Source organism: Gopherus evgoodei, chromosome 7 (genome assembly GCF_007399415.2).
Source record: "Gopherus evgoodei ecotype Sinaloan lineage chromosome 7, rGopEvg1_v1.p, whole genome shotgun sequence".
NCBI classification, from domain to species: domain Eukaryota; kingdom Metazoa; phylum Chordata; order Testudines; family Testudinidae; genus Gopherus; species Gopherus evgoodei.
In genome coordinates this window covers 113547801-113572776 of record NC_044328.1, presented here as the reverse complement: position 1 = coordinate 113572776, position 24976 = coordinate 113547801, and the positions used below count along the sequence as shown (strand labels likewise).

Here is a 24976-nt window from a genome sequence, read left to right as displayed (position 1 = left end):
CTTGCTTACACCAACACTAAAATCTGCCTCAAGTCTAGGTCTGAGCTGTTTTTCTTAACCTTAATTAAGACTAGAAGAGAACTAGGTTTACAGTGTCTCACATAGATAACTCTAATAGATGAATAAGGCTAGGTCTGGGATAAAATATCAGAGTTGCAGTTTCTTTATTTAAAATAGCAAACAGTGCAGGACTACTGGTAAAATACTATACTAGTTTTGATGCAAGGCATAATAACTTGATGTATGCCTGGAATCAAAGTTTCAGGTGTTCCTTTAAATTAGAAAACATCTACATGTGAGAGGAGGGCTAAGGCTGGCAAAGTTGTCTTTAAGGTTTTGTTTCAAAAGTCACTTGGATACCGAACGATACCTAAGTGTAAATGCTGTGTCCTATTACTAAATCTGTAAATGCCTACTTTCTGCTTCCCTCTTTAGAAGGAGAATATTTTACCCATTTTTCCTTCAGCGCCTCTCCAAAACAATAATTCCAAGTGTCCTTTTTCTGAAGAAAGGGAGGAGAGGGGGGAATTGGATGGGGTAGGGGGAGAGAGTATTAGAGAGTGCAAAAGCCATTGCATTTGGACAAAAGGGTTTCCAGATGATTAGAGCCATTGAAAGCTGTTTGGAAGGAGAAAAGTAGTACTATTACCAAGAAAAATTTCTCTTTTTGAAAATAGACTGATAGATTCTATCAGGTGTTTATATAATGGCATTCACTCTAAACTGTATGACACTGTGAAACTGACTCACATTCCTTCCACACACACAAAAGTAAGTCTAAATGCATGTGGTGTATCTACTGTTTTTAAAAGTGATGTCATCTTATTCAAATTAAATTGATCTATGGTAGACAAATGCAACTAAAGTATGCGTCTGTGTTTGGCTGCTACCTTCACAAAAACTTCTCTTGAGGCAAAACCTTGCCATATCTTATTTCAGAATGAGCCTGATGCCGTAATTCCTGTCATATGAATGCCACCTGTTTCTGAAGATATTTGTATAGCTTGGTACTAAAGTGGAATAGCTAATCATTGCCCCTCTAATTCTGTGGATCAATTTAGCGCCCAGGAACATGAGGGAGAAATGGCCAGAAAGAGCTAAATCTACTCGAAGCAAGTGCTGTTCAAGCTTTGCCACTCACCTTGGCCAAGGCAGCTCAGTCCTGATCTGGACAACCTTAGCTCTTCCAGGACTGATCCCTGCTGACATAAAATTATTGTTAGTCAGACCTGGCTTTGCTTCCTGCTTGTGCCACAGCCTTGGCCAAACTGCTTAACATTCATGTCTCAACTCCCCTACCTGAGGAAAATATTTTCCTCCTCTCCAAAGGATGTCAAAACTAACTTGAGTCCAGATTGACCCTTGTGCATGGCAGAAGAGGAGGTGTGGGATGTGTAAGAGGCCTTCCCTTCTCTCGACCTGCACCAAATGAGTCACTAATCTCACTTTTTAAACCACAAGGCCTCCAAATTGTACAGGCCAAGCATATCTATCACAGTAGGAGCCCCACTCATGGGCCAGGATCCCAAGTGCTACAGTAATACAGCACCCTCTATCCCTGCTGCTATTACTCTTCTCTCTCTCTTCTCCCCCACCCCCTTTGTTTTTGGGGGAGATTGTGCTGGGAGTGGGACAACGGGGCTCCAGTTCTTACTGGGCCCTCTGAGCACGACTGAGATGCACACAACTGGGAGAGTCCTATGCCCTGCCCTTGATTCTTCATGCAGTTTGGTTTGCAAATTCTCCAATGGGGATGAAGGGAGATGGATCTGTAGGACCCTGCCTCACGCTTCCTGCATCAGCCCGTGGAGCTGGCTGACCATAGAGAGAAGGGAATAGTCTGCCTTATCCTAAACTATGATGCAGTCTGCACAGTCCCACTCTGTACTTCCTGAGGCATAATACCTCTGACCTCCTGGTAGGAGAAATACAGAGCTGTCCCAGCTAATGCTGGCCATGCTAAAACTTACTCTGCTTGGCCCTTTAATGTTTGTAAAGATCTGGAAGGTGATTAAAGGAAGCAAAATATTACTACACTGTGGTTTCACCATTGCAATTGGCAGATAAATTAGAATACCAAAGATAAGTATAATGGGCTTCAAGAACTAACTGTAATATTGTATTCTCTCTGGGCTAGTGTTAATTATACACTAAAGCACACAGGAGTACAACCTATTAACTTAATGGGATTTATTGGCCTTCTCTTTGGGCTTATTTCTCATACTACATTCCAAGTTGTGACTGTATTTTCTCTCTCCTGTTGATGCTACTTCTCTGGTGTATTACAAGAGGCAAATACTTTGAACTCCATGTCTAAAACAATTTCTATGACTATTTGCTTATATAAATACTCCGGATCTGCTTATTTACCTTGTTTAGCCATAAGTTCAAGTGCTTTCCTTTTTATTAGCTTATCAGAGTACCTGACCAGGAATAAAGTTTGCCTTTCCAGTTCTGTCTAGACAATAGAACCACTAATCTAGTCTAGTGCTGGACTGTTTAGTGTGATTTTAAGTCCATGTTTTCCATGACAATATGATACTTATTAATCCTTGCCTAATATACAGGCATTGCCTGTCAGGTCTGTTTAACACAAGCAATGAATTTTTGATCTCATTATAAGCTATTGGTGCTTATTTTTCACACTGCTGATAAATCAAGCAAAAGCACTTCAAAAAATTAATCAGGCTACTTGCAAAATAAGCCACTGGACTAACTCCACTGCTGAAAAGGTGATTCCAGTGGGAGGTTGAGAGTGACCTGCACCTTGATTAGGCATCAAATCAGAAAACTTTTTTTGGCCTTGCTAACCAACTGCTACATAAGTCATAAACCTCTTATTGGCGTGTCTGTCTTCATTTGTGGGAAAGGAGGAGATAATACAGTTCAGACTTTAACAATCTTTTCTCAAATGTTGGACGCTAGCCTGGCATGCCAAAAGGAATCGGAATGATGATCATGGGCATGGCCCTGAGAAATGCAGCATGCCCTCATCTCCCATTGAACTCAATAGGAGTCATGGGTATCCATCATCCTGCAGGATTATGCTTTACCTCAGGACCTCACCAGGGGTCAGATCAGTACCTCATCAGGGGCTCCCAGTGAAGTAAATGGGAGTCTGTGTGGTAACTCAACAGGAACAAGCCCAAGCCCCCTAACCAATGTGCTACTTATGACTTGATTATTATGGCCAAGCCCACGATTGCCTTGTTGGGAAAATAAGGTTATGTCCCACCCACTTTGTGAGGCAGCATCACACCTGACTGAATCACATGTCTGGTGCAGGGGGAAAACAGTGGCTAGGTAAGTGATCCACCCCCTTGCCTGTAAGAGTAAATGAAGCATATGGAGCCATAGCTCCATACGGACCAGTGGAGGTGACTGGATGCAAAGACAGGGCTGGCTCCAGCTTTTTTTGCCACCCCAAGCTTCATTCTTCAGTGGCAGGTCCTTCACTCTCACGTGCTGTCCAGTTGCCACTGAAGACCTGGACATGCCGCCTCTTTCCATTGGCTGCCCCAAGCACCTGATTCCTTTCCTAGTGCCTGGAGCCGGCCCTTTGCAAAGGGCAGAGGGAGGCTCTCCATGCAAAAGTGAAGACTGAAGAAATCTATTCTCAAAGGGGTATGTCTGAGGCACAATGCCTCTAGTGCTATAGAGCTGTGCTATGCCCCATTGCTCAGAGGTGGTGCATCAGTGCACTGTCTAGCCCTTAACTTTAAATATTTTAAGATGATAATGGTTACAACATCTACTCAGTTAGCTGGTTTATGCAGTTGGCTATGTGGCATACTAGGCTATCTAAGTGCCAGGGCCATGCCAATGTTTCTTGTTGTTCAACAGCTCCTGTTATAGCTGCAACACATCAAGGTAAGCCCTTCTTACTGTGCAATACATCAAGAGTCACTGTCTGCATGATTAACTTGCCTTGCGGATCTTAGCAGACAACACAACCAGTGCTGTTTCTGGCAGTACTTGCAAGCCCTTTATCACTGGAGCTTTAGATTGGATTTGTTCAAACCACAAGATCATGACTACTAACAGGCTTTGAATCCATTTTGAGCCAATTTGTATAATACAGGAAAGTACTTGGGTGTTTACTTGGACATTAACCCCAGTAAGGGTGGAGGAATTGTTCTCTGAGGGCACTGTGCTGGCTATCGTCAGTACATCTGTTCAGCACTGGGAGGTCTGAGTTCAGCCTGTTCTAGTGAGCCAAACCCAGTCTTCACCTCCCCTTACCTAAACTTGGGACAGGTGTAGCTATAAGAAGTGTTTCCCACGATCTGTCTCCTTCCTCGGTGTGCTAAACTGTCTGGGATCAAAAACCACTGATTGTGTGTGGCTTTAGGTCTTATTTAGAAGATCTTCCAGGGAGAATGTGAGCACATACAATGACGTGAGAAAATAGCTCTTACACTTAATGCATGAGGAGGGGTGCAAGTGACGCTAATAGTAAAAAGTGAAACTAACATCAATGGGAACTTTTGTTTAAGGATTCTGCCAGCCATACTCAGATTAATGCCTTACTCTGCAAGCAGAGTTCAGTATACTTAAAGAATTGGGCCCTGACTAGGGATTCCATCCCTGAAGCAACAGTAAAGCAGCTTGAACCATTGTCATCCCTGCCATGAGTGGACATAGAAAACTTAAAGGATTCGTCTCTTGCCAAATTTACTCCTGGGAATTAACCTTCTCATCTAGACACTACACTTCATCAAGTACAATGTCAAAAACTAACACTAAAAAGTCAGAGGGGTAGCCATGTTAGTCTGGATCTGTAAAAAGTGACAGTCCCGTGGCACCTTATAGACTTAACAGACATTGGAGCATAAGCTTTCATGGGGCATCTGACAAAGTGGGTATTCACCTATGAAAGCTTATTTTCCAATATGTCTGTTAATCTAAGGTGTCACAGGACTCTTTATTGACAACCATTTCTTTTAGTGACAGTTTCCCTCTACATCTTAGCACTATAGAAGAACAAGGCAAAGGTCTATGTTCAGGGATCATCTAACACAGGGGTAGGCAACCTATGGCACGGGCACCGAAGGCGGCACGCGAGCTGATTTTCAGTAGCACTCACACTGCCTGGGTCCTGGGCACTGGTCTGGGGGGCTCTGCATTTTAATTTAGTTTTAAATGAAGCTTAAACATTTAAAAAACCTTATTTACTTAACTAAACTATTGTTGTCTATAATATATTATAGGAAGAGACCTTCTAAAAATGTTAAAATGTATTACTAGCATGCGAAACCTTAAATCAGAGTGAATAAACGAAGACTCTGCACACCACTTCTGAAAGGTTGCCGACCCCTGATCTAACAAACTTGCCTCTAAATGGAATGGTCCAGATCCTCTGCTGGTATAATGACTTCATTGGAGGTATGCTGATTTCTACCAGTTAAGAATCTGGTCCATCATTGCTATTTCTCTGAAGTGTTTCCTTGGCTGGAAAAGTACTGAGTCTATTCTACCACCCACTCTGCATGAATCGAAGAATTTCCTTTGCACTGATGCCTTTTTAAATACCAAAAAAAATTAACCTAAGCAGTCAAACTAAAATAAAACCCCTAAAATACATTGTATCTAAGTAGCTTGTTTTTCCTTCCATGCAATGTGTGGACACGCTGATCACTTATTTTTAAAGGAGTTATGAATTTCTTCACTCTTCACTTCTGATCTGTTAAATGGTACCTCATCTTGCACTGCTGCTATTTGTAAGTATGTTTATAGACAGGTAGTGTCCGAAAATCAGACAGTTCATGAGCATTTGTTTTACATTATCTTTCTGTTAGTCTTTGCCAGGTCTTGTTTATGGCGGGGAGGTGGTTTGTAATCCAAACCATTAAAGATTCATAAAGTAGGGGAACGAAGCTCCATTTCTGGGCAGGAAGTACTGCTGACCATGCAAATTTTAATACAGGCATAGGCTCATATTATGACCAGCCCCTTCACAGGGATGCAAATGACGAGTAATTGGAAACCTCTCTCCACTCCTGTGAAAGATGACCATACGTGTGCCCTCTTCTGAATATAGAGGGCCCACTGCATCAATAGCCATCTAAAGTGGGTAGGGGAAGAGGTGGAGCCACGGGCCAGCAGAGATGAGTGGCTGTGCAGGGGAAAATGCAGCACAACACTGAAGTAGTGCGTCAGGCATACACTCTGCCCCTAGGTATCTGGAAGCTTTGGAGTGTGTTCTGCTTCCCCAAGGCATGATGCCTCCTGATACTCTGAAGGAGATAGTACAACTGCACAGGATCCTGACTGGAAGGCAACAGAGAAACCACCCTTAAGTGGCTACTTAAGTCCTCTGTACTTCTGGGGACCCTGCAGTGCAGAGATTTCTGCACCTCATGGATTGACCCAAACTGTCAAAGATACTGTAAGGTGTGAAGTGTGTCTTAAGGAGCCCTCTCTTCTCTAAAAGAGCCTCTTAGTGTTAAGCCCATCACTACACATTATTCTGACACTTTTTCTCTTTTCTTCCTTGTTCTGTTTTAGGTCTAGGTTAGCACAAGGCTGGATTTGAGCTGGTTCATATGCCTAGTACCATGAGGAGCAGTGCTGTCATACCGTTGAAAGTTATGAAACAAAAGTACCCTAGAAAAGTTAGATATGATGATTTTATCTCTGAGGCATGGAATTAACTATTAGCTATGGCAATTAAACAAGGGGGGAGGAGCCATGGGAAGTATTTTCTACTGTTTGACTGATAACCTGAGTCTACATTTGCCTAAGAATAAAGACATTTATTTACTTAAGGAAATAGACCATCTGTTTTACATCTTTAAATCAAAGCAAATGGTCATGTGGAAAAGCTGAACTGCATAATCCAAGAAGTCCACCACTCTATATTGACAGCTCGAGATAAGAGTTAATTGAATCTCCAGTATACTAAATCTGGTCTGCTTTATTGTATTTGCTTGAGTTGAGTAGATGTGTAACCCTGATACACAACAGGGGAGTTCAGAAAGGTTCCACTGCAAATGAGGCTGGTGTTGGCAAAGTGGCTGTGTTGCCTAGAAAGCAAATGAGAAGGTGAAACCTATTTCATCTTGGCTATCAGCTGTGCTGACAAACGTGCAAAGTGCTTGTTTATCTTGTAGATGAGGGACTGATTGACATAGTAGGGTCCACTGTGTCACCTGTTGCAGCAGAGAAGTGCACACTAACGGGTGCTGCTGAATGTTTAACCCTTGAGTGCAACATAGGAACATGTAGGGCCCCCGGGGCTGTCTGTGTTCCAGCTAACTGGCTGCCCTCTGGGCCACAGCACTGTCTGGAATCTCCAGTCCAGAGCATGGTGACCCTAACCTGGCACACACTCCTAGGCCTTTATGCCCTTCTGGAGTAAAAGGGGCTAGAGCAGGTGTAAGGGTCTCCATCTTGTACATATGAGTTGATCAATCAAATCTGTTCAGTACATAATGGAGCAAACTGGATCTCAAACTGTTAGAAGCTTTAACAAAGGAATAATATGGATCTGGCAGAGTTCATAAGTCAACTGTCTGACTGGTGATAGCTGCATTTACACTTTTAAAATCACTTTCTAAATCCACATTCCATAAAGCATGTAAATACCAGATCCAATGAAGTCAACAGAAGCTGACTTCAGGTGAACTTTGGATCAGGCCCATAAAGCAGTGTTTATATTTGGACAAGTCTACTGTCCCACAAACACTCTTAAACAGAACAAGGTTGAGTGAAATATCAAATGTATCTCAACTTCTTTCAGCTGCTGCTGGATGTTCCTGACTCTGTTAATGTCTCTTGACAGGTACTTTTTAGACCTTTAACTGGCTGACATTGGACCCCCAAAAAACCTGTAGCTTCAATGCTCCCCTATATTTTTCTCCCCTTTTAGTCTGTGTATCATAACTCTTCTAAATGGGTTTTATTTCATCCTATTGTTTTGCCTTTTAAATAAACAGAAGCATAGACTTTTTTATATAGACTTAAATTCTATCAAACTTTTTTGAATCTCTCTAGTTTCAAACTGTGCATGTCCTGATTAAACTCCCTAGTCACTATTGTTTATATTTAATGAACTGTTCCAAAACAGATAATGTCCTCGTTGGCTTCCTGACTGACCCACGATATTTGGAGTCCCAAAAATTATTGACTGGGGGTAGGGTTGCCAATGTTCTAATCACACAACTGAACACCATAGCCCTGTCCCTTCCCCGAGGCCACACCCTCACTACATTCCCTCTCCCTCTGTGGCTTGCTCTCCCCCACCCTCACTCACTTTCACTGGGCTGGGGCAGGAGGTTGGGGGGCTGGAGGTAGGGGGAGTGGGCTCCAGGCTGGGGGGGGGGGTTGGCAGAAGGGTTCAGGGTGTGAGGGGACTCTCTGGGATGGGGTCGGGGTGTAGGGGGGGTGAGGGTTCTGGCTGGGGATGTGGGCTCTAAGGTGGGGCTGGGGATGAGGGATTCAGGGTGCAGGAGGGGGGCTCTGGGTTTAGGGGGGGCTCAGGCCAGGGGGTTGAGGCCCAGGCTTACCTCCACAGCTCCCGGTCAGTAGCACAGCATGGGGGCTAAGGCAGGATTCCTGCCTGGCCTGACTCCAAGCTGCACCCCAGAAGCAGCCAACAGCAGGTCCTGCTCCTAGGTGGAGGTGCAGCAGGCAGTGCTGCATGTTGCTTTTCCCCCACAGCTCCCATTGGCTGCAGTTCCCAGCCAATGGCAGTGTGGAGCTGGTGCTCGGGGCAGGGGCAGCATGTGGAGCCCAATGGGCCCCCACCCCTCCTGTCTAAGAACCAGACCTGCTGCTTCCAGGGCACAGTGTGGAGCCAGGATAGGTAGGGGCTAATCTGCCTTAGCTTTGCAGCACCGCCCACCAGACTTTTAATGGCCCAGTCAGTGGTGCTGACCAAAGCCACCAGGGTTCCTTTTAGATCAGGTGTTCTGGTCAAAAACTGGACACCTGGACACCCTAGCCGGTGGTGACTTTTGCAGAATGTGGAGAAGGTGGGCCAGTGAGCATTTCAAGGCATATCTTGTGAATCCTCAGGACTGAGGGATCTAGCGCGTCAAGGACTTGTAGCAATTTTTTCTAGCTGTGGGACATCACAAGCTATGATGTGTAGATGTACAGTCTCCTGTCAGCTGTGTCCTTTGCTTGTAGCTCAGTAGCCAGTTTGTGCCATTCTACTGCCCTGCCAGCTATTCTGTCTGGCTTGCATCCTGAAGGCTCATTAACAAGACAGTAAACTAATATTTGGAACCATATCTGGTGGGGTAAGTCAGGTAAAAAGTGTTTCTAGACACGTTGAGTCTTAAAGTAGAGGCTAGACCAAAACCTAGCCCTGGATCGAATTTGAACTTAGCAGCTCAGACTCATACAAGGGCCAAGGATGGTTGTAAAGAAGGTATGAAAGCATTTACTGGGACAAAGTGTCATCTAGCTATGTTTGTGTCTCTGATTAATTCACTTAATTCCTTGCATTTGCTCTCAAAGCACTCTGCAAACCCTGACTTCATTGAACAAAAGAGGAAACTGATACAAGCTGAGTCACTTGGCAAGGGCACATGGCTCTGTGCAGACTTGCTAGCTAGATCTCTTAACTATCTTCCCTGAAGATGCTGTGCGCAATGGGCATGCTCCAGCCTGGGGCTGAGCAGGACTTCCCCTGCAGGTGCAGCTCTGGCCTGTGCAATGGAACTGAGAGCAAGGAACCTGTCTCACCTGTGATGCTTCTGAGGTGGGGGGGGGAAGAGTGCTTTATTTTTTCAGCCTTAATGTTCTTTTAATATTTTGTGTTTTTCATAAAAATGGATCCTGGAGTAGTTGTAGTGATTGATTATTTAGAAGGGAATATGGATGTTGAACTACTAACAGGAGCTGTCCCTTTAAGAACAGACAATATGTTTAAGACTGAGAGCGGTGTGTGAGATGTCTTGCCTGTGTCTACAGGATGAAAGACCCAGTCTGTGTAAACTCCAGAAAGGTCAGAACTTGATTTAATGTATATCTTTCCTGAAAGCCAGGCAACACTCTCACTTAAAAGAGACTGGATGTATTGGGGTATTGCTAATGAGGCTTAAATGCTTTCACTTGTAGGTCACTAGTCTAAATCCTGTCCAGCTCACCAGGGTTTAAATACTGCTACTATCTAATGGAAGTTTGGACCTTGTATGAAATTAGTTTAAACCAGTTCCCATATCACATACTCTAATGCAAAGCTTAGTAGTGAGGTTAAGCTCTTCTGGATGGGAACTGTCTTACTGTAGGTTTGCACAGAGCCTGTGGCAGTAGGTCCCTGATATTCATTGTGTCCTCCAGTGAAAAAGCCTGTATTGGGGCCAAAATTGCTTTACTCACTATGCATTTGTAAGAGTTAACAACATCTTAATTTTCACATCCACACTAGGAATGGGAGGGGTTCTAACAGCCTAAGATTAAATCAAATTGTGGGATCAGTCTTAATTGTAATTCTCGTGGCGTGCATGTGGTGCGCTTTTCTGTGAGGAGAAGGGATCCACTAATAGGATTTAAAAAATTAACAGTTGGCCAAACTGTTTTTTGGGGTGTGTGTGGACTTGTTGCCAGTGCAGAGAAACGGTCTATCCGAGATGGGAGTCTGGGAAGGTTTGTAGCCCTACTCAGTATTGTATTCCACAGTATCATTTTTCCTTTAAAATTACTTCATTCTTGGCTCCTGTCATACATTTCACATTCTTTGAATTCAGAAAGTCTTATTTGATAGATCTGCAGTGCAAAGAGAGAGAGACATACACACACATTGTATTTTAAACATTATTGGCTGCTTTTCTCAACAAATGAGCTCCTACTTGCCCCTTCTTCCCATTTGGAAACTAGCATTTTTGTCACTGCCTTCCTTGAACAGCCATGGGATCCCCTATATAAACTTAGTCTGTCATCTGTCTTGAATGAACAGCCTAAAGTGGAGCATGATCACAACACTATTTTTTTTTCCCTCTCCTTTTCCTCCCTTGGGCATTTATCTATTTCCCACCATGTTTCCCCTTCACCATGGAAACCATCTGCAAAGCAAAACATGAGATGTGGAGTCTTGAGTCTCTGAACAGGGAACAAGGAAGTCAGTCTGGAGTATACACTATAATCTGAATAGCATGGGGGGCATGGATTTTGTTCAGATAATTGGCTCCTGCCCTCAATCAGCAGCGAGGTGGCCTCCCTAGTTACCCTCCTATCTGGGGGTCCCTAGTCTGTTATCCAAACATCCAAATCTCTTCTGGCCCCCCAGCACTGCAATTAGACACCTGTGGCTGGTCTTTGCCAGCTGACTCAGGCAGCTGGGCTGTTTTAATTGCAGTGTAGATATTCAGGGTCAGGCTGCAGCCTGAACTCTGGGATCCTCTCACTTCACAGGGACCTAGACCTCAGGTTCCAGCCTGAGCCTGAATATCTACACTACAATTAAACAAACCCCTAGCCCAAATCTTGAGTCTGTCACAGGTCAGCTGAGGGTTTTTAATTGCAATGTATGGGAGATGAAGAAGGGATTCTGATGATGCAGAGATTGGGATAACAGGGTTTTGTATAACAGGAGTAGGCTGTAGCAATAAAATGCTGATTAGTAGTAAATCAGCACCATGCATCTCAATCTTTCACTGCTTTTCTCTATTATGCAGCAACAGAAGTGAATGGAAGCTAGGGACTTGTTTCCCTAGGGAGCTATTCCTGATTATCTCCATGTGTGGACACTCCATTGTTCCAGAATAAAAATGCTTTATTCTGAATTAATTTGGAATCAACTATTAATCCACTTTTGGATTAAACTAATCCAGACTATAGCACTCTGATTCTGATTCTAGTGTGTCTACACATTGAGATTAATCAGGAATGTCTTCCCGGAGACAAGCCCTTAGAACTACATGAAATGAGAATAGTCCTGCAAGGTACTGATGACCCTCTGCTCCCATTAATTTCTATTGCTTTGAGAAGGTGCTCTGTCTGAATATGAAAAATACAGAAACTTGCCTTTCATTTGGTAACTTCAATAAATTAAAATCTGTCACTCGACTTGTAGAGAGAGAAAGGTAAAGAGTGTGTGGTTACAATTTCTTTTGAACAACTAGAATGGTGAATCCTCAACATGGGAGAAGCAAATGCAGGGGGAAGGCCCAAATGAGGAGTTGGATTTTTCTTAAAATCTGGTCTTTGTGTTAAAAGGGGTTTTAGTTTTCATCAACTGATCATTAAGATTCATATAAATTGCTGTAGTGTCTCTGGCCTCACATTTCCCACCTACTTGAATAACTGTCCCTATATCTAAATAATTCCTCTCACCTAGACATTTTTTCCTGGAAGTTTTTCCCATGGTTAAGGCCAAACATTATCTTAATTTAGCTGTATGCATCCCATGAAACTCAGATTCATAGACTCAAAAGCCAGACAGGAGCACTATGATCTTCTAGTCCAGGGGTCGGCAACCTCTGGCATGCAGCTCACCAGGGTAAGCACCCTGGCGGGCCAGGCCAGTTTGTTTACCTGCCGCATCGGCAGGTTCGGCCAACTGTGGCTCCCACTGGCCACGGTTCGCTGTCCCAGGCCAGCTATCCTAGAACTGATCTTACAAAAACATCCAATCTTCATTTTAAAATTGGCAATGATGCAGAATCCACCACAACCCTTGGTAAATTGTTCCAATGGTTAATTACTATTTTTAAAAAAATATATGCCTTATTTCTTGTCTGAATTTGTCACGCTCAACTACACCATTGGATCAGATTATATCTTTCTCTGCTAGATTGAAGAGCCCATTATTAAATGTGTTCCCCTCCTAGGTACTTCAAATTACCCTTTAATCTTTAAGGTAAGAAGAATAATGAGCTCAGTCATGATCACTCAGTCTTGAGTTGGTTTGTACATGGTATGCAAGTTGTTACAAGTTTGAAACTTAACTCATTGATAACCTCTCAACAAGACTCAGACTGAGACCCGTTCTTCTCACATTCACAGATATATCTCAAACAGCCCCCTAAATGGAAAATGTAAGTGGTAATTCAATATCCTGTGCTAAAACTAAGTGTAAAACATACTATTTTAACCACAGTCTCTAAACATCTGTTTAGATTGCGCTGCATTTTAATCGCATCTATTAAATAAATGGCCTAAAAGGGAATGGGTCTGAAGTTTTTTGCTTTGATAAGAAATTTCCAGTTGTACTGATTGTTGATCAAGAAATTGGGCTCACCAAAGGTTTTATTTCAATGTTGTCTCAATGGTTTATCATGTATAGTGGCGGTACGATAAGCTAGCACCCAGATAGGCAATAAGAGGTCTCTATCTCTTTTCATCTACATACAAGACCAGAACTTTTTCAGCTGTCTTGTTTAATCATGAGTACTCATTGCCCAATGACTTATTGATCTGGAGACTTCAAATCACATAAGGCGTAGTTGTAAAGGTGTCAACATGCTTGAGAAGCAATACACAATGGAAGAACTTGAGGTCAAGGGTGTGTGTGCGTGTGTGTATATACACACACACTGAATTAAAATCCCAAAACATTTCTCTTTTCCAGATGTCTGTAAGCCAGCAGCAATCAGGAAGAGGAGTGCCTTGTCTGCGATGCAGAGGGATGTGTACAGGCTTTGAGCCACATTCTTGGAGGTAATTTATCTACTGCTGGATGGGCTCTTTAAAAATCTCTTGGGTCTTTGCCTGTATTCAGGCTTCACTGACTCTCAGTGTAGATGCAAACTGATTAAATGATTGTGTTGGACGAAGGGAAATGCATAGTTTGTGCGAACTTCGTATTGGGGAGGCCACTAGGGGGCTAGAGCCAGCATGAAGGTTCCACCCTTAGGATATGTCTACAGTGAAGTCTTAGTTCATGCACCTACATATGATTGATATTTTTTTGTCTAAACCTGTTACAGCCACATAACCTTCAAGCATGTGCCTCTTTGTGCTTTTGAACCTGTTTGCTTGCATGTACGGGGGTCTAGGTTGAAGCTGTTATCTCAGACTGGAACCTGCCCATTTTTGCAGTGAGGACACAGGAAAGATCACTTGAATATAGATGGTCCTCCACAAGTCTCCTTGAGAGAGAGAAGCATATTCTGCCACAGTTGACAGAATTGATTGAAGAAAAGTCCATTGAGTGTCTGAACACAAAGAACCATGGGAAATGCCCCCAGATACATATTAAGTGCAGAAACAGTGAAGACATAATGCATATACAGCTTTGCTGATGAATGCTTATAGTGAATTAGGTTAACCCAAGTGCTCAGACCTGGGTGCCAATCACCCAGGCTAACTGCACAGTGTAGACATAACTCTGTGTCTCCACCTTGATTCTTCCTCCTCCTCCTCCCTATACAGCCCCATCCAGTCTCTCCACCTTGACCTGTCCTCCCGCTCCTCCTCCTCCTCCCTATACAACCCCATCCAAAAATTTACAGAAACAAGAAAAATTGTGGACTTAACATGATGATGGAGACTATTATCCTGTTCACTCTACCACGATGGTAGATCTCCTCTCCTTCACTTCTTCTTTGTCTTCTCTTTACCCTGTAAGTTTTTCAAGGTACAGACCATCTCTCTCTGACAACTTGTCTAGTGCCTAGCACAGTGGGACTCAGATGCCCTAAGTAAGATCAGAGTGTTACTGTAATCCTGGTAATAATGAGGCACAGGACACTTGCACAACGGCTCTGAGATCTAAGTGGAACCACCAGGCTTGGTGACAGGCTCCAAGATGAGTTGGGGGGAAGAATGGAGAGGAAAGGGAATCTTTTTTGTTAAGATTACCTCCTGCCAGAACCCTTTACCAGAAGTGGCACTTGAATCTTCAGTGAATGAGGAATGGCCCAAACCATTCAAGCTAGCAGACAAAAATATCCCTTCTACACTGCCATCCCATAGAAACCTGTAATAGGATCAAGGCAGGGGAAAACTAAGCCAAAGAACAGCCCCATGCCGCCTTAGACCAGAATGAGTACTATTGGGTTTTACTAAAAGCCAAATGGTATCAACACTTCGCTGCTGAAATACTCCTAGATTCTCTCCCCTCCCTGCCCCCATCCTTCATTTTGCTTCTCAATGTTCTTCAGCTTTTCAAAGTTCTCATGTACAGCAGCCAGGCTAATAGTATCTGGTGTTTTATCCCTGTGTGCCTACAATTATAATGGTTAGAGAATGTTTCCATCAGAAAAGCCAATTTAGTATTTTGTGTTCATGACACTTGCTCCTACTTCAGTTGGGTGGCAGGAGGCAATGTCAGCAGGGTGCACAAGTGATGGCAGGGCAACACTGTCATGCTTCCAAAAACTCCTCAGCTCTGTTCCACTGTAGCTGTGTGTAACACAAGTAACCTTTTTTTGCACAATTTAAATTATACAAATTCAGAATAAAAAATATTCCGGACTAGACTCCTCTCTTCAGCCAGCCTGTGTAAACTATCAGTGGCCCAGTGTGTTTAGCTACCATTTCATTCTATCCAGAAAATCCTTTTGACAAATAGCCCAAGATGAAGTATTGCATAGTCACTTCTTTACTCTGTATTTCTTTAACTATATTCCCAGTACTAGTCAAAATGTGTCTCCCCTCTCCCCCCCAACACACACACACAAAGAAAAGGGTCGAGGGTGGGAGTGTCACAGATCTACAGCCCTGGTGCTCTCAAACAGCTCTGGAACAGTCCCTGGGAGGACCCCTTTAGTATGTTGACCCTGTTAGTGACAGCGTGAATCTGGGGTAAGTCCCTTGGCTTTACTGCCTCCTGGGACTGAACTTTGGCACCATCAGCACCCCTGCTTCACTCCGTGAGCTGCCCTCAGTGAGTGCACCGGAATTGGACACTTTTTTTGATTGTGCAAGTCTTGCCCAAGGGAGCAAGAAATGTTAAAAGAAAATCTTTTATCATAACAAGCATTTTCTGAGGAAGATTGACATTTTTTTCATCAGCTCTAGACACTGATGCTGCTGTACTCACAGCTCTTGATTGGCAAGGGGTGGGGAGGCATGATCTGGACATCCTCATGACTTGGCTATCTCCACGTAGTAGAATGCCCCCTTGAGGTCATGAGCAGCTGGCACAACTTAAATCATCCTTGAGACTGCAGTGAGTTGTGGGGGACCATGTTCAAGGGAGGGCTAAAAAGGGCAGCACTAGGAAGTGATTGGCTGTGTAGAACAAAAATGAACTAATCCGATCCAAAGCTAGAGCTAATTTTTCAATTAAGTGATATCTTCATTGTAGGGAACTGATTTTTTTTTTCCCTTTAATAGGCGCTTCTGTATAGTGTGACTTTTTATAAAATGGAATGAAGCAGTTTACATCTCTGATGTGCAGATGTGGCTCTAACTTAGTACCTTTTTAAGGTGATATTTGGATGAAGGTTACGGAGAAGTTGAAAGCATACTAGTGATGCATCATCTTGTAGAAACAAAAACACATGTTCAGCTTAACTTACATTATGGCTTCACTGGAGCCGAGAAACTAACAGCTGTGATGTGATTACCTGCTCTCAGTAGAATGGGTTGTAATATAAAATCTGTAAGAATATACTGGCTGGCTAGAGACCTGCCCAGCAAAGGAAAATACAAAAAGTTAGCCTGCTAAACATCTATCTAGATCTCCCAAACTGCACCAAATGCTCTGCCAACACATTGCAGGTGACATACTGAGGTGTGAGGATTATTATTTTTGACCCTATAGTATATTATTCTAGACTGCACCTCTGCATATGTTAACCATTTCTTTCCCTTTCTCTAGCAACCCTCATGCTAGAGCAGGGGTAGGCAGCCTGTGGCACTCACACTGCCTGGGTCCTGGCCACTGTTCCGGGGGGGGGCTCTGCATTTTAATTTAATTTTAAATGAAGCTTCTTAAATATTTTAAAAACCTTATTTACTTTACATACAACAATAGTTTAGTTATATATTATAGACTTATAGAAAGAGACCTTCTAAAAACGTTAATGTATGACTGGCACGCAAAACCTTAAATCAGAGTGAATAAATGAAGACTTGGCACTCCACTTGTGAAAGGTTGCTGACCCCTGTGCTGGAGGGTCCCAGTGTATCACAACAAGGAGAAACAATAATGTCCTTGGTACATGCAATAACCTATATACACTAACCTAAATCTGAGCATTTTGCCATATGTTGTAAAAATAGGATGACCAGATGTCCTGACTTTATAGGAACAGTCCTGATTATTGGGTCTTTTTCTTATATAGGCTCCTGTTACCCCCACCTCCCCAGCCCCTGTCCCAATTTTTCACACTTGCTGTCTGGTCACCCTATGTAAAATATAGTCCTTCTTTGTATAGAGTAAATGTCTTTCAGGTCCCCTGACCTAAGCCCCTTGGATCCAAACTGTACATCTAATGCCACTAGAAAAAAGAAAGTGAAAACTAGGGGAAACAATGCAGAAGACTTAAACCTGAATTTTCCAATGAAGGAAACAAATTCCTATTTTTTCAACCAACTTTACCAATGAGTATGGGAGACAGTTTTCAAAGGAGCACAGACTATGCACCTTATCTTTGCAGGAGTCAGCTCAGATCTTGTAGCAGTCTGAACTGAATGCAAAACTCTCAGGCAAAAATAAAATCCTGATAACTAATCAAGCTATTTCTTTTACAGGCTGGGGAGCAGGAGAGGAGTTTCTATCTAAAATACTTAGGAGGCACTTAAATACAGCAGTAATGGCAATGGGGGTGTTTGTTAGATCAGTGCCATTTTAGCAGTTCTGTCCATCAGCTCTGTGTGCCCTTGATATAACTGCAGCTGTACAATTTTAATATAATCCACTACCAGTGAGCCAGGCAACTTACAGACTCAAATATCCCTCCCATAGATTGGCGCGGGGGAACTGGGCCAAGGTGCTAAGGGTTGTGAAGTAGCACTGTCTGAACCAGTCAAACTCTAGAACCCACAATGTAAGTGCAGGTTCAAATGGAGACGAAACGAGTTTGCACCTCTATTCCACCAGTTTTTTGTCTTAAAATAGATTTTTTAAAAGCGCACTGTGTAATAGAATGTCTTGGCAGGGATTAGAACAGGCTGTAAATCCTACAGTACAGCGTACTGCAGTTTGTATCATTCTGAGAATTTAGTAAATAAAACTGAATATTCACTTGGGGGGGGGAAGAGGGAGTGATAATGCTAATGCTAAATGAGGGTGCTTTCTTTGTGCTACTGTTTTTTCTTTGGCATCAGCCAGTTGCAAAACAACAGACATGTACTTGATGCTATTCAGTGGCACAGCAGGAACAGGGCTTGGTGCCAAAGTAATTATTCTCTGTTCAGAGTTTAGCCACCTGATGCACTGCATATGGGCTTATATACTGTAATGCAAATCCTGTGTGTGTTACACAGACTTGGAACCAAGTGCACAACATTTTGAAAAATGCTTTTTAAACAAAGCCCATGCTGTCTGTCCTTGCTCACTTTCAAATCTCTGAGGCACGGGCCAACAGGATAATGCCAAATGTCCATAGTAAATATTCCACACACGGCCTCACTGCTATCAAGGACAGAAGTAACAGACATGGCTAGTGTGGCTGGGGAAAGTGAAAATAAAAAGCGTTGGTTTTGCACATGTTGCTCACCATGCTCATCAACGGGTTAAAAATATCTACCTTAGCAATGGTTCTCTTAAGCCTATTTATTTTTGGCTGAAATTGAGGTTTATCTCAACAGGATGTCTAGTATCAGAAATTTCTTGTGTTTCTAGAGACCCCATTTTTTTCTAAAAACAAACCAAAGGCAACATCTAACCAAGAGATCTACTAGTAACACTTCTGTTTTGAGGACAGCTCAAGCAGCACAGATATTAACTATTGAACATCTGTATTCCTTCCTCTTCTTATCCTGAATAATACCAGTGTTGTACGGTTGCAAACCAGAAAGAAACCATGACTAAAACTTAGAAGGAAACTTTTGTGTCCAGCAGATGAACAAGAATTATGATTTAAGAGTCTAAATCATGCTTGAACAAAACAGTTGTGTATTTTACAAGATTTTAGAACTTGACACTCCATTGTGTTCAGTCAGTGAATTTTGTATTGTTTGCTAATTTGCTTTTTAAATTATGTATTTAAGTGCTGCACAGTTCCATATATGTTGTACATATGGAATCTGTGTATTACTGAAGTACTATTACAGATTTACAGAATGTGGTATGTAATGTCACATTATACAACTGTGGGTTCCTGATTTCCACACCTAAGCTGCAAGAAAATCTCAGCCTTCAAAGTTCAGTTACTTCTTGTTTTATGACTTGCCAACTACAGAGAAGAATTGTGAATCAAATTAATCATTTTTATCAAATTCCACTGTCATTAAAGTTATACTAAAAATGAATTTAGCCCTTTGCTTTTAAAACAGCAGTATGGCTTTATAATCTTTCCATTTTTTGTTATAATTATGACTACAAAAAGCACTGAATGAACTATACATTTCAACAATGGAGGCCAGTGCTTTACTATTGAACACTGTGTGGTACTCGCATGAAATTAATCTCTTTGAGCATCCCTTATAAATTCATGGAAACTAGCTGCTCAGTCACAGCAGGATAGAAGGCACAGTTAATCAGTGTGCACTGCTGCTCCTCTGACCAGGGAGAACAGTAAGGCATTTACAATTTTTTATATTCCATACCACTGCAAATTCCTTTAAGGCATATCATGCTGCCTTCCCAAATGTAGTTTGCATCACAAAGCCCTTTTTGTCTTCTGTCGTGATCCAGTTTAATATTTAACCTTTAAAGTTACTAAAGTTCAGCACTGAGCCTTCAAAAGAGCACATGCCTACCAAGGTCCAGCTTATATCAAAAGGATGATCTCACTTGTCCCCCACAGGAAAGTATGCAAGTCATGCAAATGTAGCCAGGAGGATCACAGCTTGAGCTCTGACGCAGAAGATGATCGGAAAATTGGCCGCTTGTTGTCTGACTCCAAGTATTCTACTCTCACTGCCCGGGTGAAAGGTGGTGATGGTGTTCGCATCTACAAAAGGAACCGCATGATCATCACTAACCCTATTGTGTCTCGGAAAGATCCAACGTTTGACACGATAACTTATGAGTGGGCTCCACCGGGACTGACCCAGAAGCTGGTAAGGATTTGCCAGTTGAGTAATTTGCTCTCCCTTGAGTAACAGTCCCTATTGGAAACCTTGCCATTAAAGTATTAAAACCTGTGGTTTCTCTTAGGGTTAAAGTTCAAGCAATGGTTAGTGTATTGTGAAAACCACACAAGTGCAGAAATAACTTCAGTAGGTTCAGGCTGCAACAATAGTTGGTGGCTTGTGGTAGGTTTGTTTCTTCTTTTGGTTTTTCGGGGATGCATATGTGGGGCTAGGTTCACTCTACATTTTCAGGAGAAACATCTAATGTATTTTACAAATGTAAAGTCTACCACATTAATATAGTTAATGCCCAGTAAAAACATTACTGAGTGGACAACCTATCTCTGCTGTACATCTGGATATACTAAATCTGTGCTTCCCACACAAGTGTTCTTAAGCTGAAAAAACAGGCTAATGTTTCTCAGCTTTGTTCAGGATGGTCATAAGGAAGATGGCATGTTTCGGTTTGTTCCAAAGCTAAACAATTGGGATGCTAATCTTCCATGAATAAATGCCTTTGGTGCTTGCTGTGTTGGTCTGACTCTCCTGAAAATCTAAATGTAAGACTACTGAAACTCTGGTATGCTTACATGAAGGTGGTTTAATGTGATGCATTTCAAGGCCCTGGGTTTTTTTCAGCCAACCTTTTAAACTGTATGACTCCATGTTTCAAAAAACAAGGCCACTATATTAAAGCTGTAAGGACCAATGCAGCATCTACATCTGAGGCCTTATTTGCAAATTTCCTGTATGAGTCTCATTAAAAATGAGCCATAATCTCAACAGTAGATGTGAAATAATCTCCTTTTAAACAGCAGTTTAGTTTTTCTTGACCCTTTGAGGCCATCAATATTGTGGGCTTAATTTGAGGTGCAGTATCTCTCTTCATTAACCAGAAGCAGTGAGTGGTCACTTCCTGACCAGTAAATCATAAACTGGTCCTAAATCTCTCCAGGATGAAGCATTACTTTCTCTTTAATTCTCTATTGTCTAGGCCGCTGGATTAGCTTTCTTAAGCTATTTCTGCACAGCCAAACTACAACAGGCGTTGTAAAAATGGCATTCACTTTGGGGTTTAAGCTGCAATAGCTTTTGTAGCTTGCTTTAGGTCTTAAAGTAATAAGCTGATGTAAGTGATAACTGGCTAATAAGAACTATGCATGGAAGTTCCATATTTTTGCCACTTACAAATATGCAGAAAGAGACAAGTTAATACCATCCCTTAAAGGCAAACCTCAAAGTTGAGGAAGATGCTTATTAATATTACCAACAGAACACTAGACAGCATACAGATAAGAGAGACTAGGTCCCTGCCCCAAAGTCTACAGTTTCAGGCCCCAAGACCATAATAAACACTTGCTCAGACTAAATTCCTTGTTTGCTTACTCATGTGAATAATCCTACTGAATGCCATGTTCTTTCTTGTGTAAAGACTAGCACTTAATACTGCCAACCCAGGCTCATGACAATAAATGACTTATATCTGTTTAACAGTTTGCCTCTCTAAGCATTGTTGCCCTTGCCCCTCTGCAAATGACTGAAAGTGCAATCATCTTTGTCCAGCCGAAATCAACTATGTCTCCCAGAATGATCAAGCGCCAGATACTACTCTCTCAGAAAAGCTTTCTCCTCCTTCCTATCTTGTCCTGAATCTCTTGGATCCAGAGGTCTTGCAGAACAAGTGTTTTTTTTCCATAGAATTCCAGAACCACCTCCTCCTGGCTGGCTTGGAATAGTGAGAAACTAGGCCTCTCAATTACATCGGTACTTCCAGTCTCTGGAAGCAAGTGCTGATGCGTGAAAATAGGATAGTGAGCTGCACGAGGGACAAGCTGAGGAGTTTGGCTAAGAGACATCACTTATACTGGCAAATATCCTACAGAGGCTCTGCATGACCTTCTAATGTTACAGGGTAGAGCGACTGACTTAATACTTTGTTTAAAAGTTTATTGTCACTCAAAAGGAATGAGGATGGGATTGTCTGAGCGCCTGTTTTAGAAATACAGGCGCAAATAAAATCTTAATCATCCATAGATTCTGTCAGCTCAAAAGCAGGTACAGAGACTAGGATTTACAATAGACTAACAATTGTCTGGAATACAAAAATTTCTATAACATACTAAATATTTCAGGGTTCAGATTAAAAATATCCTGGCCTCATTAGGTGAATCTACACTAGAATAAGACCCAATCATGGCTCTGGCTGGCCCAAGTCAGCTGTCTTGGGCTTGGGCTGCAGCCTGTACTATTGCTGTGTAGAAGTTTGGGCCTAGGCTGGAGCCTGAGCTCTGAGATCCCGTGAAGTGGGAAGGTCTCAAAATCTGGAGTCCAGACAGAGCCCAAAAGTCTACACAGCAATATTACAGTCTGATCCTGAGTCAGCTGACCAGCCCAGCTGAAGATATTTAATTGCTGTGTGGACATACCTATTATTGACAATGGGAGTTTTGCTATTGAGTTGAGTGAGATTTCACCCGTTTCCCATTTGTGCAGCAGATTGTTTAAAACTTGCTTGTGGGAAACCAGAAACTTTCAGCTTCACTTACAACAAAACTAGGTTGCTGCTGTGTCCATGCAGAGAGCATGCTATACTGTAATATTTGCCCTAAGCTATTAAGGATGCTTTGTAGCCATTCTGTTCTGGTCAAGATGAATTGTGATTCATTGATACATGAGGGTGAGTTGAAATACAGGACTTAGCATAAATTCAGGGCAAGAAAAAAGGGGCATAACCTACTTAGTGACTGGTCAGTCAGCATCCAGTAGTATACAGGTCATTGCTGCTTGTTAAAATGTCTTGTGTGCTTCAGTTCTTCTTAAAAAATGGTTACTCTAGCTGGTCCTGTAGTAGCTTGAAATCTTTGCACATGGGCTTTATTTTTATGGAACTGAAATGTTTATTATATCCACCATATATAAACAGAACTTCATGTATTCTGAAGTATAAGGGCCATCCATCCATAAATATCATGGTCAACTTTTCAGCAAATGTAACCATTTCAACAATGGTGAAGGTATTCAATACCTGCTTTCTCTGAGAACCAACTATTGCTGAACTCTTCAGGCTTACATGACAAACATTTGCCATGCTAGCAAGTGCCATCTTCCTCTTACCCCTTTCCTTCCTAAAAGGCAAAGGGAAAATGAAGAGAAATATCTGGACACAGGTGCCACTGAAACAAACTTCAAGAGACTGGATGGCTGGACTATAACTTATTTTTCCTTAAGTGTCATAAGTCAGTAGCTAGGAGCCCCACTGTTATCTGGTGTCCAGTTGTATTTATTTCATAGAGAAACCACTGAATGATCCCTGTCACATCAGTACTGAAGCTGAGACATTTCTTACAGCTAAATACAGTCTTGAATAGACCAAATCAGCTGTTTAACTTGAACAAAATTAAGTTTTATGCATATTTGAGCCAAAAGAGGGTTCTTCACCATCTGAATGGGTAGCTTGTTTGCTTTAAAATCCAGTCAGATCACACTCTTTCCTATGCCCACTATTTGGACTTGGTATATACTGCAATTATGGGAACAAATGAAAACATTTTAGAAATATTTTGGAAGTAAGCTAACTAATGGAAGGAATTTTAGGGGAATTTGAGTGCTCAGATTGCTTTCAGCTATGTGCTCTGGTATATACACGTACACGCACACACACACACCCCTACCTCTCTGAGGGTGTCTTTTCAAATTTAAGCTAGGATGATTTTTAGGCTGCTCTAAAAACTCTCTTCTGTGCTCCAAAGAAGGATTTAGAAGTAAGGGTAAAGTTGCAGGATTTATCAAATCTGGGAGGCATACGTGGTATTTATTTCTTAACTAAACTGCCTTCCCTGTTTGGGGAAAAACAGATTATTGTTCTCTGGCATCGTGCAACTATGTAATCACATTTTTTCAATTAAAAATAGAGCACTGTGTTGTAATAGGAGGCCAAGAATCCATCTTATTTGACTGTCTGACTATTTAATCAAGCAGTTACTACTGGTGGCGTGTGTGTTTGTTCTTTAAGGGGGGGGGAAAAAATACAGCTGGAATGTTTGGTTAACCAATGTTTTGTCTTTCACAGGTCCCAGGGGAGATAGGAAGCTTGCTTGGGGATCCAGAGAACAATAATGGCAGTTCTCCAAACTAACATGAATTTTTTTTTTTTAAGCACGCTTCCCAGTTTTACCAGAAATCCAATTTTCAGCATGATGAAGGCTGGCTATTGAATAGTGGACTGCACGGCACTGTGGAGTGTTATTTTTTCTATTCATGGAATTAAAATTATTAATTTAGTTTTAGGTCTTTACTTAACTCTTGATTCATAGCCATATTGCCCTTTATGGTTCTGAATCTACCACATGCCTACTGGTAATCATGTGTCTACGAATGCAGTGTAATAATCTTGTTCAGAGAGGAGAACATTTGGAGAGCCTCCTGTTGGCTGGACAAGTTGCCTGATCCTAAAGTTCAGACTAAAGAGCTGTAAATTAGATTCTTACAGCTGTGGCAGGCTAGAGTGTTCAAAAGGGAACCTTTTATTTTTTTCTCCCCGTCTGTGCCCCCCGCCGCCCCCCGAAAGATTCTAAAACCTTTAATTTAATTGCCAGCATGATTTTTGATTTCAGACATTTTTGATGTAAAGTCACATATCCAGTAAGAACAAATGTTCATTAACTTTGAACATTGATAAACATTTTGGTTAAATTGCTAAACATGACGTTTTCATGAGAAAATTCTGAACATTAATAACTTTTTTGTGAAAAGCTTGAAAAAACGCCTTTTGGGTCAGGAAAAACCTCTAACCAGCCGTAGTGACTTTTTTCCTTCTGAATACAAAGTGGAAATCTAGGGATTTTCCTTAATATTGTTGTCCTGAAGTGGCTGGCTCAAGAACAGAAGGAAGTTGAGT

The 24976-nt window shown here is 42.0% G+C and overlaps 1 protein-coding gene across 2 annotated transcripts in view; it reads left to right on the top strand.

The window, feature by feature from the left end:
* Nucleotides 1-24976, top strand: part of LMCD1 (LIM and cysteine rich domains 1) — a 66050-nt gene that overhangs the window by 21330 nt on the left and 19744 nt on the right. Inside the window, exons 1-3 of one of the 2 annotated variants that reach the window (XM_030570156.1) lie at nt 9669-9709; nt 13520-13608; nt 19812-20067. In XM_030570156.1, the coding sequence (XP_030426016.1) occupies nt 13520-13608; nt 19812-20067 (345 nt within the window). In that variant the 5' untranslated portion in view covers nt 9669-9709. Of the gene's footprint in view, nt 1-9668; nt 9710-13519; nt 13609-19811; nt 20068-24976 lie in introns of those variants that run through there. The other variant, XM_030570155.1, reaches the window with a different exon arrangement.